This window comes from Oncorhynchus nerka, linkage group LG4 (assembly GCF_034236695.1).
Source record: "Oncorhynchus nerka isolate Pitt River linkage group LG4, Oner_Uvic_2.0, whole genome shotgun sequence".
Taxonomy (NCBI): domain Eukaryota; kingdom Metazoa; phylum Chordata; class Actinopteri; order Salmoniformes; family Salmonidae; genus Oncorhynchus; species Oncorhynchus nerka.
In genome coordinates, this window is record NC_088399.1 from 40,986,511 (window position 1) to 41,004,102 (window position 17,592).

The following is a 17,592-nucleotide window of genomic DNA, read 5'->3' on the forward strand; positions in this document are numbered from 1 at the left end:
TTGTTTAAAATGTATTAAATTGTCCCCCCCCCCCATCAATCTACACACAATACCCCAATAATGACGAAGCAAAAACAGGTTTTTAGAAATGTTTGCAAATGTAAAAACTCAAATATCACATTAGCATAAGTATTCAGTCCCTTTACTCACTACTTTGTTGAAGCTCCTTTGGCAGCGATTACAGCCTTGAGTCTTCTTGGGTATGATGCTACAGTACAAGCTTGGAACACCTGTATTTCTCCCATTCTTCTTTGCAGATCCTTTCAAGCTCTGTTAGGTTGGATGGGGAGTGTCACTGCGCAGCTATTGTCAGGTCTCTCCAGAGATGTTCGATCGGGTTTAAGTCCAGGCTCTGGCAGGGCCACTCAGGGACATTCAGAGACTTATTCCAAAACCGCATTGTCTTGGCTGTGTGCTTAGTGTCGTTGTCCAGTTGTAAGGTGAATATTCGCACCAGTCTGAGCGCTCTGGAGCAGGTTTTCATCAAGGATCACTCTGTACTTTGCTCTGTTCATCTTTCCCTCCATCCTGACTAGTCTCCCAGTCCCTACCGCTGTAAAACATCCCCACAGTATGATGCTGCCACCAACATGCTTCAGCATAGGGATGGTACCAGGTTTCCTCCAGATGTGACGCTTGGTATTCAGACCATAGAGTTCAATCTTGGTTTCATCAGACCAGAGAATCTTGTTTCTCAAGGTCTGAGAGTCCTTTCGGTGACTTTTGGCAAACTCCAAGTGCTGCCATGTGCATTTTACTGAGGAGTGGCTTCCGTCTGGACACTACCATAAAGACCTGATTGGTGGAGTGCTGCAGAGATGGTTGTCCTTCTGGAAGGTTCTCCCATATCCACAGGGGAACTCTGGAGCTCTGTCAGTGACCATTGGGTTCTTGGTAATCTCCCTGACCAATGCCTTTCTCCCCTGATTGCTCAGCTCTAGGAAGAGTCTTGGTGGTTCCAAACTTCTTCCATTTAAGATTGATTGAGGCCACTGTGTTCTTGGGGACCTTCAATGCTGCAGAAATGTTTTGGGACCCTTCCCCAGATCTATACCTCATCACAATCCTGTCTCGGAGCTCTACGGACAATTCCTTCAACCTCATGGCTTTGTTTTTGCTCTGACATGCACTGTCAGATGTGGGACCTTTATATAGACAGGTGTGTGAATTTACCACAGATGGACTCCAATCAAGTTGTAGAAACATCTCAAGGAAGATAAATGGAAACAGGATGCACCTGAACTCAATTTCGAGTCTCATAGCAAAGGGTCTGAATACTTATGTAAATATGGTATTTCTGTTGTTTAAAATATATATATATAATCAATTTTAGAATAAGGCTGTGGGTGAATCTATTTATTAGTATAGCCTACATGGTGTATTTTACCAACATAAATTAACAAATGGCAAACAAACATTGCACTTTGCAGTCGTATCATGAGAACAATTGAACCATGAAGTAAGCCCTCTGTTATTATTTTAAACTTTGTTTCTGTCTTCCTGTGTTTTCATTGTTGGTCAATGCTTATAAGATTGTTGCAGTCTTGTTAACATTACATCATAAAACTGTTATATGGGAATGGCTTGTGAATTATTAATCTTGAATCTTCTCAAAGCAACACAAATAAAATAAAAACATTTTTTTACAGAATATAATATTTGGTTTAAGGCAAACAGTGATTATAATAATCTATTATCTCAAAATGAAAATCCTGACTGAAAATCCATGAAAGATTGCAGTGAAAAAAAACATTGATATAGTGTTGGCACAGTTACTTTGAAGAAGAAAGGAATAAGGTCATACTGTAGGTTGTAGGTCTTTGCTGAGATGACAGGAATCTGAATGTTTTTCTCTTGGTTTGTAATATAGTCTATAGAGTAGGGCCAGGACGATACCAGTATCACGAAGCGGATTAACTTCTTCAGGAAAACAGCCCTAATGTTGGAAACAAATATCATTATGTTGTCATCCAGAGTCCGATGTATATGTTTTCTATCTACAACAATATTTTACAAACAGTACAGCAGGTTTGTAAAGGACCAAAGAGAGATCTGCTTCATGTATTCATTTTTGCCATGGAAAAAATATTGCAATACTGGTATTGTCACAGCCTTATTGTAGAGGTGGCTTTCATCTGAATCAGAAGCCCAATCAGCCAGCCTGTCTGTGGGAGCAGAGGTGTGTGGTTTGCCTCAGTTCGTGGGAGCAGGGGTCTGTGGTTGGTCTCAGTACCCAGCAGCGTAGCTCCATTTCCTGGGGTCGGATTCAGCATGGAGCCGGTCTCCCTGGCGCACCACTGCCTGAACCACAGCCCCTGCGGCTGTCAGGAACTCTGTCTCATGGTTCTTCAAAGCCAGACCTGCCATCACCATCTGTAAGGAAAGCTTACTCATTGTGACACTCCTTTTTATGCACTGTAGAGTATGTGAATTCACTGTCGTCAATCTTCTAACCCACCTCGTCAAACCCGGGCTCTCCCAGTGTGGTGTTAGGACTCAGCTGGTTGTGGATTCTAGGATCTGCCACAGCTTTCTTCAGGTCGTAGTTAAAATACAGCGTGTTGAGAATCACCTGCAGAATGAACAGCCAACAATTCAGTCACAGACGACAACTTGGTAGAATGCAAAGAAAGTATTAGAGTACTTTCACACAGCAATGAAAGGGCATTGTAGCCTGATGTACCGTGGCAGTTGCCGTGGTGATCTTTGTTCCTCCTGAGCCCCCCACCACCATCTTGACATTGTTGCTCCTCTTGTCAAAGAGAATGGCTGGACACATAGAAGACAAGGGCCTCTTACCTGGGGAGAGATAACAAGGCAGTTAGGCCCATCCTTACCCACCACTAAGTACCAATTTCTGCTATTAGAGCCGGGTGGTGAACGGAAAAGTGTGGCGTCTGTACAGATGTAGCCCTTACCTGGTCTGATGAAGTTGTTTGGTGAAGGAGGCACTCCAAAGCCATTGGTGATGAGAGGGGAGCTGAAGTCATCCATCTCATTGTTGAGGAGGATTCCTGTAGATTGTGACATGACTTTGGAGCCAAAACTAAGGAGGAAATAGAAAAGAATGATAATGAGGACTAGCTCCAGTTCATGTTTCTAATCAAATGTTTAACTGGGACATGATTCCTACAATTGATTGATGGTGCTGGTGGCTGCCACTGCACTCCCGTCCTCTGCCACCACAGACAGATGTGCTGTCCCGTGGTTCTCGGGGACAAAGTACTCTGGCTCATAGTAGTTCATGTGATGGGTGGTATCATCTGTAATCTTCTGACGGAGGGCATCGGCAAAGTAGTCTGAGGTCATGTTGCGGATGAGCTGAAGAGGCGAGGGGACAAGAGAATGAGTCTCAAACGAATGCCCAATAATAAAACGAACCATTTAGAACAGTCTAGACTCTAGAATGATGAAGCTGTACTGGTTTGCATTTACAGAAATTCCAACATAGCACCTGTACAAATAGTCTCTTGGTAGACAGAAGTTAATTTCAATCAATAATCCAATCAACTCTCTTATATGAGCATATTTAATAAAAGGGCTTACCAAGAAAACAGGATTTCAATGTTGCTTCATCTATGATCAGGCTATTAGCTGGCCAAATGTAGGCTACATTAAAAGTGCAATACTTTTAATATAACCATGTGTTAGTGTGGGTTTTCAGTGAATTTATGTAAATCACGAAGCTCATCTGTATTTCCTTTGCAGGAATAGGGGTTAAACTATGATTTTTCATTGTCCTCGTGTTTTCACAGACACCCAAATATCCCCTTTGTTTATTTTGATATGGGCCTATTAATCAACGAGACACCTGATATTTGTTACTCTTATTCTGTGTTATTATTAGCCATTGACACTGTTATTGTTTCATTTCACATGGTTGTGTCTCAATAGGCCACTCGGCTAAAAATAGGAGTTGAGTGCAATTGTTGGGTCAGTCACCTGTAACTGCTCATCCAATGGATTAAAGCTGAGAAAAACAAATCCATGCCTTTTTTTGTTGAGTGCTCCAACTCCTTTCTACTTCGAATTAGTCCTTCTGTAAGTTTTTCTTGGCAAGCCCTTTTGTTGGATTTTTTGACATTGTTACCAAGCATCCCTCTTATCTTTATTTATTTGCTGTAGCTCGGAGGCCTACCTGAAATCATATCCATATTAACTGTCTCCAATGAACATGAACTTATTGACCCATGACATTCCAACACATACAGTACTCTGAGCCGTTGATTGAATATGATCAGTAAGTGATTGAGAGTGCTATTGAATATAAACTCTGGGGAAGATGGGAGTGAGACTTACATCAGAGATATTGAGGAAGTTTGGATCTCCCAGCATGCTTCGCTTGGCGTAAGCAAATCGGAAGGCCTCAACCATGCGGTGGTACGTGAGGATCTTCTTCTCAGTGCTGGAGACACTGTCTGAGGTGAAGTTGTATCCTGAAAACAGTAACCAGTTCAACCATAGCCACCATCTTTACATTTATTAAACAATAATAGAGTACGTTCAATTTGATCAGGTGAAGTTGACATTCAAAGGGTTTTACTCTCGATATAAAAGTTCTGTTCATTCTGTTTCCAGACTCTCAGTGTTAGAACTGCTTTAGCTCACAGCCATAGAGGAGGAGAGGATGGGAAAAAAACGAAAGAGAACTGTAACCAAATGGAATTGTTTGATGAATTTCAGCTGACAGGCAGTAGCAGAAGTCATGGTGAACTGTCAGGATGAAGGGCTTGAGCGGGCCCTGGCATGCCAGCGTTATGTGATTCCCCCACCACTCGTCTGTGTCCAATTAGAGGTAAATTGGTCAGATTAGTGTTTGCGGTAGAGGCAGAGAGCCACTGTAAGTGGGGCGGCCAGGCAGTGGAGCCACAGGAAGAGACGGTTTAGTTTAATTAGGTAGTTTAAATACTCTGGAATAAAGTTTTCATCTAATCCCCTGACAGACACTGTCATATTATATAGCTACTGCACTGGGAACCAGCAGAGAGAGGGAGTCTGGAGGAAGTACTCTATTGACTAGATATCCAATAGACCCCGGGCATTAATGTGAAGCTGAAACAGAGCTGGGGATGAGAAGAGGAGATGTATTTTTTCACCCCAATTACTGGTCAGTCAGCAGCACCACCACCGAACAGAAGGTGGTTATCTATCTGAATATGCATGGTCAAGAGAGAGAGATACATGGAGCATACAGTAACGGGATGAGATAGACCAGGGCTGCTATAATGGTAATGAACAGTTCAGCATCATTTTCCGCAGTTAACAGTGCTGACGGAGCACCAGGCCTGCAGAGCAGAGTGCCTCGGGTGTGATGGCTCAGAAAACAATTATCTTTGGTTCTTAATTACTCCTATCTGGAGCAGCTGCCACATCTCTAATACATTTGTACTGTAGCACGAGAGTGACAGGCTGTCCAAATGTGACTCAAATATTTTTCCAAACCTCCTTAAATAGAACAGCCACAGTTTGATGTTGAATTACAACTCTGTGTCATCAGGTTGAAGACTTACCATCCAGGATGTTGAGCATGAGGGACAGGACAGGGCCACTGGCTGGGGCGTTGGGCACATACATGATGTACTCCCCCACATTAGAATTGAGAGGACTCTCATCCAAAAAAGGCTTGTAGTTCTTTAGGTCGTCCAGTGTGATGATACCATCTGAAACACATACCGGTAAACAGACAATAAGACACTGTTTCTGTTAAGATGTTCAGCCAGCAGACCCTGAATGAAATTCAATCAAAATTGCGGTTTGTTAATATTTGGTAGATATAAGGGAGAAGCCAACCTGCTGACTGAATGTCCCTCACAAGGTTCTCTGCCAGTGGGCCCTCGTAAAAAGCATTAGGCCCCTTATTTGCTATTGTTTCATAGGTGTCAGCAAGTTTAGTAAAGGTGATGGTGTCGTTTTCCTTCAGGATGGCACCATTTTTGTCACAAAACACCTCACTTAAAGAGAGACCAAAAACAGAGATGTCAGAGACAACATATGAGACACTGAGCTCTCATGTTTGGGAATAAGGGCAAAAATCATCTTAAAAGGGGAGTATCTCCTCATGTGAAAATTTGACCCTCTGTACAGTAACTCAGATCACCACTCCATATTATGTCTCCCTTCTAGGCATTCTTACCATAAAGCTGTGTCACTAGTGATGGTTTTTCTGTTCTTGGCGATAGCAGTGGCCAATGCCCTGCCCAAAGGAAAGCCCTTCCGTGCCAACTGGATTGCAGGCTGGAACAGCTCTCTCCATGGCAATTTTCCATGGCGATCGTGTGCCAGCTCGTACCCACGGATCTCCCCTGGTATGGCAATGGACAACCCTCCTGCCAAACGTTACTGCCATACATTACTGCCAAACGTTCCTGTACAACTCTTATCTCTGTATCTTTGACTCTTATCGCAAGGCCATCACTCATTGTAAACATACGCCTTTCAACCATTTTCTGGTGTTAGGTAACTGGTAAAACATTACCTTTCTTGGCTAACTGAGAGCTATTCCCAAACATGTCCTCTGTCGCGGTGGCGGGAGCCGTCTCCCTGGAATCAATGGTCTCTACCTTTCCTTTGAAGGAAGTCAAAATCATCTTTTGAACATCACACCAAGGTTTTACATTTCCTGTTTTTAGTTCAGGCGTCATTGTTGACATCAATAATGATAAATATGGTGTAGTTTTAAGTCAAGGATTAGGGCTCTGACTGTACCAGTTTTGGCATCATAGATAGTGAAGAAGAGTCCTCCACCAATGCCCATGCTGTGGGCGTTCATCAGCCCAACACACAGCAAGGCAGCAATAGATGCATCCACTGCAGAGCCACCTTTTTTCAATGTGTCTCTGAGATTTACAGACACACCCACGCAGAAAAAAGTTTATATTCAGTGGCCCTAATTTGCATACAAATGCACTAGTTCATAAAGAAATAGCAGGTAGTTTACACAGACAAAATGAATTATCATGACAAAATGGGAAGGATTTGAGATGACGGATGAACATAAATAGACTCAGAAGCAGGAGCATATTTTTATGTTCAGACCAAGAAAAACTTATTAGGCCTGCTTGGAACAGCATGCTTTGAAACCGGTATCTTTTTGTCTGGATGTCTACAAAAACATTTCAATGAGTCATTTGTTGGTGTGGAAATGTATGAGACTGGTACTGTATATACTGTATGTGTTTGCGTGAGAGTTCTTACCTGCCGATTTCTGAGCATGGGCCAGCATCAGCTGCCACGGCAGCCCTGGAGTAGGAATGGTCATTTGAGGTCGACCTGCTCCCCAGCCCAAAGAACACACCCACGAAGGTGCTCACGGCAGCCACCAGCAGCACCACCAGACCCACCACTATGGACTTATGGACCATCTTTCTGTCAGGGAAACACAGGACATCATATTACAGTCAATCTCAAATGAAGATAGTTATATAAACACATAGAAACACCCCCACACAAAAGTACTCTCAAAATTGCAAAACACATGAGCAAAGGCAAAAGACAGTGCATCACAATTGTACAGTGTGAGTTGTTGGTCAATTCTTACATTCTGTTCAGATATGAAACCATGCCATTACTACTCACCTCACTCCTCACTGACACAAATGACTGATGACTGGCTAATATTCATTTATAATAATACGATTGTGGTAGCTTTTTTGTTGGACTTCAGTGCAGCTTTTGATATTATTGATAATAACCTATTGCTGAAAACACTTGAGTGTTATGGATTTACATCCTGTGCCTTATCATGGATTGAGAGTTAACTATCTAACAGAGCACATAGGGTTTTCGTTAATGGAAGCCTCTCTAATGCAATTACAGTTGAGTGTGGTGTACCGCATGGCAGCAGGCTTGGGCCATTATTGTTTTTCTGTTTTTACTAATGACTTTCCGCTGACCTTGAATAAAGCCAGTGTGTCTATGTACACTGACAATTTAACAGCATACATGTCGGCTACGACATTAAAATAAATAACTGACACCCTTAACATAGAGCTCCAGTCAGTTTTAGAATGGGTAACTAGCAATAGGCTGGTGCTAAATATATTTTAAAAAGCAACATTTTTGGAACAAATCACTCACTCAAACCTAAACCTCTAGATATATATCTAGATATATTATTGAATAATGTGGTGATTGAGCAAGTTGAGGAGACTAAACTGCTGGGTGTAACCCTAGATAACAAGATGTCATATAGACTCAATGGTTGCTAAAATGAGAAGAGGTCTGTCCATGATAAGGCTTGCTTTGCTTTCTTCACATTGCTTTCTTCACATCTCAGTCAACCTATTTTTGTCGCACCTGGCCTACTGCCCAGTTGTATGGTCAGGTGTGGCAAAGAAGGACATAGGCAAACTGCAGTTGATCCAGAACAGAGCAGCAGGTATTGCACTTAGATGTAGTAACATGAGAGCGAATGTCAGTAACATGCATGTCAATCTCTCCTGGCTCAAAGTTGAGGAGAGATTGACTGCATCACTTTTGCTCTTTGTGCGACGTGTTGATATGTTGAAGGCACCGATCTGTCTGTTCAAGTAGTTGGCACACAGTTCAGACACTCACTCATTACATTTATTTTTATTTAACCTCTCTAGGGCAGGCGTTCTGCTAGCGGAACCCCTCCACAACATTCTGCTGAAAAGGCAGCATGCGAAATTCAAAAATATATTTTTTAAATATGTAACTTTCACACATGAACAAGTCCAGTACAGCAAATGAAAGATAAACATCTTGTTTATCTACCCATTGTGTCCGATTTAAAAAATGCTTTACAGCGAAAGCACAACATATGATTATGTTAGGTCATAGCCAAGTCAAAAAAACACACAGACATTTTTCCAGCCAAAGAGAGGAGTCACAAAAAGCAGAAATATAGATCAAATTAATCACTAACCTTTGATGATCTTCATCAGATGACACTCATAGGACATCATGTTACACAATACATGTATGTTTTGTTCAATAATGTGCATATTTATATCCAAAACCTCAGTTTACATTGGCGCCTTACGTGCAGTAATGTTTTGATTCCAAAACATCCGGTGATTTTGCAGAAATACTCATAATAAACATTGTTAAAAGATACAACTGTTATTCACAGAATTAAAGATAGACTTCTTCTTAATGCAACCACTGTGTCAGATTTCAAAAAAACTTTACAGAAAAAGCATAATCTGAGGACGGCGCTCAGAACCCCCCAAAAAAACAGAGGAATATCCGCCATTTTGGAGTCAACAGAAGTTAGAAACAACACCATAAATATTCACTTAAGCCCCTCCTTTATAGTAGAATCCTCATTCAAGTTTCTAAAGACGGTTGACATCTAGTGGAAGCCGTAGGTAGTGCAATTTTGTCCATATCTCAATGTGTTTCTAAAACTATTTTAGGTAGACCAAGCTTTGAAAAACTTTTTCTCAGGTTTAAAAAAAAAACTCAGGTTTTTTCCTGCCATATGAGTTCTGTTATACTCACAGACATCATTCAAATAGTTTTAGAAACTTCAGAGTGTTTTCTATCCAATAATAATAATAATATGCATATATTAGCATCTGGGACAGAGTAGGAGGCAGTTCACTCTGGGCTCGCTATTCATCCAAAAGTGGAAATGCTGCCCCCTATCCCAAAAAACTTTAACTAAGTAAGTCAGTTAAGAACAAATTCTTATTTACAACGATGGCCTAGGAACAGTGGGTTAATTTCCTTGTTCCGGGGCAGAACAACATATTTTTACCTTGTCAGCTCAGGGATTCGATCTAGCAACCTTTCAGTTACTGGCCCAACACTCTAGCCACTAGGCTACCTGCCACCACAGCTTGCACTGTACTGTATAGATATTGGACAAATAGTTCATTCGGAAAGTATTTAGACCCTTCCCTTAATCCATATTTTGTTACGTTACAGCCTAATTCTAAAATGGATTAAATATTTTTTTCCCTCATCAATCTACACACAATATCCCATAATCACAAAGTGAAAATTGTATTATTTATTTTTTATACAGTAATTACACAAATATTCAGACACTGTGCTATGAGACTTGAAATTGAGCTCATGTGCATCCTGTTTCCATTGGTCATCCTTGAGATGTTTCTACAACTTGATTGGAGTCCACCTGTGCTAAATTCAATTGATTGGACATGATTTGGAAAGGCACACACCTGTCTTTATAAGGTCCCACAGTTATGAGAGTCATAACCACAAGTTATGAGGTTGAAGGAATTGTCCGTAGAGCTCCGAGACAGGATTGTGTCGAGGCACAGATCTGGGGAAGGGTACCAAAAAATGTCTGAAGCATTGAAAGGTCCCCAAGAACACAGTGGCCTCAATCATTCTTAGTTTGGAACCACCAAGACTCTTCCTATATCTGACCGTCCGGCCAAACTGAGCAAACAGTTGAGAAGAGCCTTCGTCAGGGAGGTGACCAAGAACCCGATGGTCACTCTGACAGGGCTCCAGAGTTCCTCTGTGGATATGGGAGAATCTTCCAGGAGGACAACCATCACTGCAGCACTCCACCAATCAGGCCTTTATGGTACAGTGTCCAGACAGAAGCCACTCCTCAGTAAAAGGCACATGACAGCCTGCTTGGAGTTTGCCAAAAGGACTCTCAGACCATGAGAAACAAGATTCTCAAGTCTGATGACACCAAGATTGAACTATTTTTCCTCACTGCCAAGTGTCACATCTGGAGGAAACCTGGCACCATCCCTAAGGTGAAGCTTGGTGGTGGTAGAATCATGATGTGGTGATGTTTACCAGAGGAAGGGACTAGGAGTCTAGTCAGGATCGAGGTAAAGATAAACGAAGCAAAGTAGAGAGATCCTTGATTAAAACCTGCTCCAGAGCACTCAGGACCTCAGACTGGGGCAGAACAGGACAACGACACTAAGCACACAGACAAGACAACGCAAGAGTGGCTTCAGAACAAGTCTCTGAATGTCTTTGAGGGACCCAGCCAGAGCCCGGACTTGAACCCGAACGCTCCCGGTGCAACCTGACAGAGCTTGAGAGGATCTGCAAACAAGAATGGGAGAACCTCCCCAAATACAGGTGTGCCAATCTTGTAGCATCATACCCAAGAAGACTCTAGGCTGTAATCGCTGCCAAAGGTGCTTCAACAAAGTACTGAGTAAAGGGTCTGAATACTTATGTAAATGTATTATTTCCGTTTTTTTTTTTTTTTACATTTGCCACCATTGCTAAAAACCCGTGTTTTCATTTGTCATTATGGGTTATTGTATAGATTGAAGAGGGGGGAAAACGATTTAATCAATTTCAGAATAAGGCTGTAACGTAACAAAATGTGGAAAAAGTCAAGGGGTCTGAATAATTTTGGAATGCACTGTACAGTACTGCATAGAGCTGCAACAATTTCTTGACGGCAGCAACTTCTTGATTTTAGGAAACTTTACTTTAGAATCCGAAACCATCTCCAAATGAATTTCCTGGTGTTCCATAAGTCAAAATCTTATAGTCCCCCTTTGATGCTCTTTCCATGACGAAGACTGACCAGGTGAAAGCTATGATCCCTTATTGATGTCACTTGTTAAATCCACTTCAAACACTGCAGATGAAGGGCCAGGCACACCGGTTTGATTTTGTTAAGAACTGCAACGCTTCTGGGGTTTTCAATCTCAACAGTTTCCCATGTGCATCTAGAATGGTCCACCGTCCAAAGGACATCCAGGCAACTTGACACAACTGTGGGAAGTATTGGAGTCAACATAGGCCAGCATCCCTGTGGAACGCTTTCGACACCTTGAGAGTTCATGCCCCGACAAATTGAGGAAGGTGTTTTGTACACTTTGTGTAAGTAATAACAGCAGAGCGAATAAGTAGGCCAAATTAAAATGGGGAAAAAACAGGCACTCTTCAAGTGTGCCTATTTCAAATCAACCAGTCATAACCCACACTATACAAGACTGACCAAGAGATTACATTTTTTTTTTAATAAGAAAGGCTTTGTTCTGTGCCCATTCAGTAACACATCTATTTTTTGGTGTGGTTTATTGTGTTTCTCTTTGTGTTTGAAGAAGCACTTTTGAATTGCGAATAAAAAATGTTTTATTGATTTATATTATTTGAATTAGCAGCATATGATAAGCAACATGTGATAAGCATTTTTCTTTATTTTTTTATTTTTAACATGTAATAAACAACATTTATGGGGAATGTCTGTGTCTGTGTTGAATACAGAGCAGATTTGATACTTTAACAACAACAGTCGATGAAAATGATTTGCTCTTTATCGCTGTGTCACATTCATCGGTAGATACTAGCACCAGGTGTAGGTGAGTTACTGTTGAATGTAGGATGATAGATTCACATACAGACACATCTCAGCTTCAGTGGGCAACAGTGAACAGTCACCCACGCACCAAACTGCCCATTTAGTGTTGCCAAAAGATATGACCCGTTCTAGCTGACCATAACTCTCTCACCATTGCACATGATCACAACTCACATACACAACCCCCATCGTTAAATACTGTCATCTGCAATGCTTTAAATAACATAGAAACACATTATGTTTTCAAACCCTTTTTATTTGACAAATGTCATATCATAAGCTACCAATTACCCATCATTGTTAAGGAAGAATATTTCCTCTGAGATGCAGACTTTTTACAAAGACTGATTGACACTATTAGCTATTTAGTTAAAGACATTTGGTAAATATATAGACACTGAATCATTTATTGACTTGACTGTTTCCCAGTAACAGAGAGACCTGTTAATTGTTAGAAAAGCGCGGATGTGTTGCCTGCATCAAACCCTACCTCACTGCAGAACTGTAGCTACAATATATGTGAGCACACTGTAATGCAGCACATCCCTCTCTGTGAAGCTTGTGCTGCCTGCAGCCAACAAAATTAAACCAGCAACACAAAAGACTGGAATTTCTCAGCCAGATAATGTATTTACTGTATTTACTGCCATGCAAATCCCTCAGCCTTCAAAGCAACAGTGTTCAACGCGTGTAACATCTCTGGACACTTCCTTTAGCTTATGTAGCACAGGTGCAGTTGATGAAAATACACAAACCAATCAGACTGAGTTATTCCCTGTCCTCACTCTTTATAGCATTTTTGTTGTTGTTGTTGTTGCCACGATTGAGCCGTCCATCACCCAAATAGTAAAAGATCAGATCCTTCTCTTACCTTGGTGTCTCTCAGGCCTCTGGAACAGACTGGTTGCCAGTGGGTTTCTCACAGTCCTCTGAGCAAGTTTGAGCAGTACATAGCACCATATAGGCAATAGCTCTCAATGTGTAACTATTACAATGCCATTAAACATTAACCTACGCCTCCATAAAAGCACCTCATCGGTGGTACTGTGGCAAAAGCAGACAGGAACATTCAGAAACCACAAAAATAAGACCCACCTCTCTTATGAGGGAATTAATTTACAAATTAACATCAACATAAAACCATCTATGATGCTGTTTTGTTGCCCCAGATACTGGATATCTGACCAATAGGACAAATTATCTCTTTAACAAATAGACTGCTCTTGTGCTTGGCTACACACATGAAAGATTAACCACATGAAGCAAAATGGTTGTTGGAGATGAATTCAAACAGGTTAGCTGCCATGATTTGAATGTTTAATGTGCTTCTAGAAGCTCTATCTTTTAGCACATTAACAATGCAGCATTCTACCACATGAAAAGGTATAGCAGGGTGGTACACTGCCTGTAGATCTCTTCTCTTGTAGTCTTTTCTGAGAACAACACAGCTGGATTGGTTTTAATGTTTAAGTTCAATGGGTGCAACAAAGGTTGAGATGGTATAAAAATCTTTAATAACACTCCTATATTGCTGAGTTTTATAGATTCTTCATTTTTTAAATTCGAGAATGACATAACATCACCTCATTTCACAACAGAATTGTGGTTTTATTTCTTCTTGACACGTAGAATATATTATACAGTAGCTGCATAATTGATTTTCTCTTTAGGTTTAACTCGCCTATTAAATGGGAATACCAATAGTTAGTTAAATTCTTTTACTTTTACATATTGACTGCATGGGAGTCTCATTACCAGCCTGATTCACGGCTCATAATAAACATTAATTTATATTATGTGAGTATGTAATACTCTGGAAATATCCATATAGCTAAATGAAAAGGTTGGTGAGAAAGAGAGTGAGATATAGAGAGAGAAAGAATCTGAAAAAAGTCTGCATTGTAGGTCTGCAAGACAACATATAAAAAATGGAGAACGGAGAACGGAGTGGAAGACACGTTTCCTTTATATTGTATGTTTTGTATGCATTGTTGTACTGTATAAACAAAACAAAAACATCTACATTGATTAGCCTATGTGATAATATGGATTATGATCATTAATATCACAATTTACATTCCTGCACTCTAAAAAATGCTGGGTTAAATATAACCCAATTTGGGTTATTTGGTAAATTAGTAACCCAGCGCTGGGTAAATTATGGACAGGACACAAGCTGGTTATTTTTACGTGTTGGGGTTGCTTGGATTACCCAAACGGTTAATTTAACCAACAGTTTTTTTTACCATCAGTTGGGTCGACTCAGCAGCTAGGTCTTTTTTAATGTAATCAATCTGTTATTTCAGGGGGCGTGGCCTAGTAGGGGCGTGGCTTTCACATTATTATTTTTGGCCACCCGTAAGTGTAAATGTCATTCCTGTTCATCATTTTAAAGGTGCTACACCTAGAATCTCTCTTAATTTCTCCCCTATGTGGAAGCTAGGTGAATTGCAACAGCACTAGGCTATTTTCAAAACAAATCTCCCCCAATTCCGCCTCCTATTACCCCGTAACATGGTGGAGACTCGTGCTTGAGCCTTTTACTTTCGGTTTTGTTCCACCAGCTTCAAAAAGCTGTTAAAACTATAATTGTTGTTATTGAAAATATATTTCACAGCGATTTAGATGATACAATGATTCCCTACACTATTCAATGATTGTTTTCTCACCAGGAAATGAGTGATTTCTACATTGGCCACTCAACCTAATTTCCACTGGATAGCACAGCCACAAAGTCAAAACAGCTTTTCCATTTTGACAACAGATGCCGCGCCGGGAATATCACACCCAATCACAACACTGGCAGGTAAGTAATACAGTGAAATACTATAATTCCACTGTTACTGCAGATATATTATGGAATTTTTTTCTGAAAATACAATGCAAAATTGAATATATCCTATATGTAGCACCTTTAAGTTTGTACACTGCAAATTTCAATTTTCCTTGAATATTTTTGCACGTTACATATTATAATATAACATTCATAACAATATTATTTACATATCCCAACACTGGGATATGCATAGGCTCCTGGGGCCCGATTCAGAACTGGAAACGTAGCGCATTTCCTATTCACATCTTTCCTATGCACTTCCCAGTAGTTGGTATTCAGACTTACCTTAACTGATTTTCTTGTGGAGTTTTTATTCAATAGGGTTTTCACTACATTTATCTAAAGCCATCTATTTGAATTTGGTGTACCTTTAATTAGAATTTTCTCACCAGACTCACTAGAATATAGGGAGAGAACGGTTCAGAATACAAGGTGAAAGAAAACAGTGAAAGAAAGCCATCTAAATATATGCATAGTTGTCTCCGTTTCAGCATTTCAGATTTAAAATACTCTGATCTTGTAGATTATTTGGGCAAATTTCAGGGTTAGGAAAGTATGTATGAATCATAAAATAATTCTTTGGAGAGCCTTTGCGCATGACATATATTGATGAATCAAATATACAGTGGTTTGATTCATCTTGAAAGTTGCCATATTCAAGTTCAATCCATGAAATATTGTAAGGTGAAAAAAAAAGTACACAAGGGGTTTATAACCATAGTCCTATAAATCTGGCGTCCTGTGTGATCTTATGTATGCTCCCTCTAATTCTCCCATCTCTCTCTCTCTCTCTCTCTCCCTCTCTCTCTCTCTCTCTCCCGGAGGACCTGAGCCCCAGGACCATGCTTCAGGACTACCTGGCCTGACAACTCTTGGCTGTCCCCGTCCCAAGTCCACCTGGTCATGCTGCTTTCTGCTGTTCAAAACCTGCTGTTTCGACCCTCACTCTTTCTCTCTTCTCCCCCGCACCTGCTGTCTCGACCTCTGAATGCTCAGTTATGAAAAGCCAACTGACATTTATTCCTGAGGTGCTGCCCTGTCGCACCCTCTATAAGCACTGTGATTATTATTTGACCCTGCTGGTCATCTATGAACGTTTGAACATCTAGAAGAACAATCTGACCTTATACTCTCCACCTGGCACAGCCAGAAGAGGATTGACATGTACACTACCGGTCAAAAGTTTTAAAACACCTACACACCTATGCTTTTCCTTCACTCTGCGGTCAGAATCATTCTAAACCATCTCAATTTGGTTGAGGTCAGGGAATTGTGGAGGCCAGGTCATCTGAACTCCAGGTCATCTGCGCTCCATCACTCTCCTTCTTGGCAAAATAGCCTTTACACAGCCTGGAGGTGGGATATCACTGGATGGGATATCACTCCAGAATGCTGTGGTAGCCATGCTGGTTAAGTGTGCCTTGAATTCTAAATAAATCACAGACAGTGTCACCAGCAAAGCACCCCCAGTCCAAAACACCTCCTCCTCCATGCGTCACGGTGGGAAATTCACACCAACCCAAAATCTCAAATTTGGACTCCAGACCAAAGGACACATTTCCTCTGGTCTAATGTCCATTGCTCGTGTTACTTGGCTCAAGCAAGTCTCTTCTTATTATTGGTGTCCTTTAGTAGTGTTTTCTTTGCAGAACTCGACCATGAAGGCCTGATTCACAAGGTCTCCTCTGAACAGTTGATGTTGAGATGTGTCTGTTACTTGAACTTATTTTTGGTTGCAATTTCTGAGGCTGGTAACTCTAATGAACTTTTCCTCTGCAGCAGAGGTAACTCTGGGTCTTCCATTCCTGTGGCAGTCCTCTTGAGAGACAGTTTCATCATAGTGCTTAATGGTTTTTGAGACCTTCCTGTCTTAAAGTAATGATGGACTGTCATTTCTCTTTGCTTATTTGAGCTTTTCTTACTATAATGAAGCTGATTGAGAGAATGCCAAGTGTGAAAAGCTGTCATCACGGCAAAGGGTAGATATTTGAAGAATCTCAAATATAGCATATATTTTGATTTGTTTAACACTTTTTTGGTTACTACATGATTCCATATGTTATTTCATAGTTTTGATGTCTCACTATTATTCTACAATGTAGAAAATAGTAAAATAAAGAAACCCTTGAAAGAGTAGGTGTTCTAAAAGTTTTGACCAGTAGCGTATCTAAAACCCCAGAGAGCAAGCAATGCTAATGTAGAAGCACGGTGGCAAGGAAAAACTCCCTAGAAAGGCAGGAACCTAGGAAGAAACGTAGAGAGGAATCAGGCTCTGAAGTCAACCCTCAGGGCCTGGTTCCACTCTATGTTACTTACTCCCTAGGTTCTGTCTTTTCCAGGGAGTTTTTCCTAGACACCATGCTTCTGCATTGCTTGCTCTCTGGGGTTTTAGGTTCGGTTTCTGTTTAAGCACTTTGTGACAGCTGCTGATTTAAAAACGGCTTTATAATACGTTGGATTGATTGGTTGATTG

At 40.9% G+C, this 17,592-nt stretch overlaps 1 protein-coding gene across 1 annotated transcript; it reads right to left on the reverse strand.

The window, feature by feature from the left end:
* Window positions 1-1,341: 1,341 nt before the first annotated feature.
* Window positions 1,342-13,241, reverse strand: ggt1b (gamma-glutamyltransferase 1b). The gene is made up of 13 exons (XM_029654058.2): window positions 13,155-13,241; window positions 7,195-7,365; window positions 6,706-6,836; window positions 6,476-6,565; window positions 6,134-6,326; window positions 5,791-5,951; window positions 5,511-5,660; window positions 4,300-4,436; window positions 3,134-3,321; window positions 2,919-3,046; window positions 2,684-2,799; window positions 2,459-2,572; window positions 1,342-2,373 (listed from the first exon to the last, which is right to left on the reverse strand). The coding sequence occupies exons 2-13, from the start codon at window positions 7,359-7,361 to the stop codon at window positions 2,227-2,229; spliced, it is 1,722 nt and encodes a 573-aa protein (XP_029509918.1). The 5' UTR covers window positions 7,362-7,365; window positions 13,155-13,241; the 3' UTR covers window positions 1,342-2,226.
* Window positions 13,242-17,592: the final 4,351 nt, after the last annotated feature.

Excerpts from the sequence above, each read along its gene's own strand:
- ggt1b (XM_029654058.2), bottom strand. The coding sequence starts at position 7,361 with ATGGTCCATAAGTCCATAGTGGTGGGTCTGGTGGTGCTGCTGGTGGCT. Across the intron at positions 4,437-5,510 it reads CATGCTCAACATCCTGGATG|GATACAACTTCACCTCAGAC; the intron begins GTAAGTCTTCAA and ends TACTGTTTTCAG. Across the intron at positions 3,322-4,299 it reads ACTTCCTCAATATCTCTGAT|CTCATCCGCAACATGACCTC; the intron begins GTAAGTCTCACT and ends TCGCCTCTTCAG.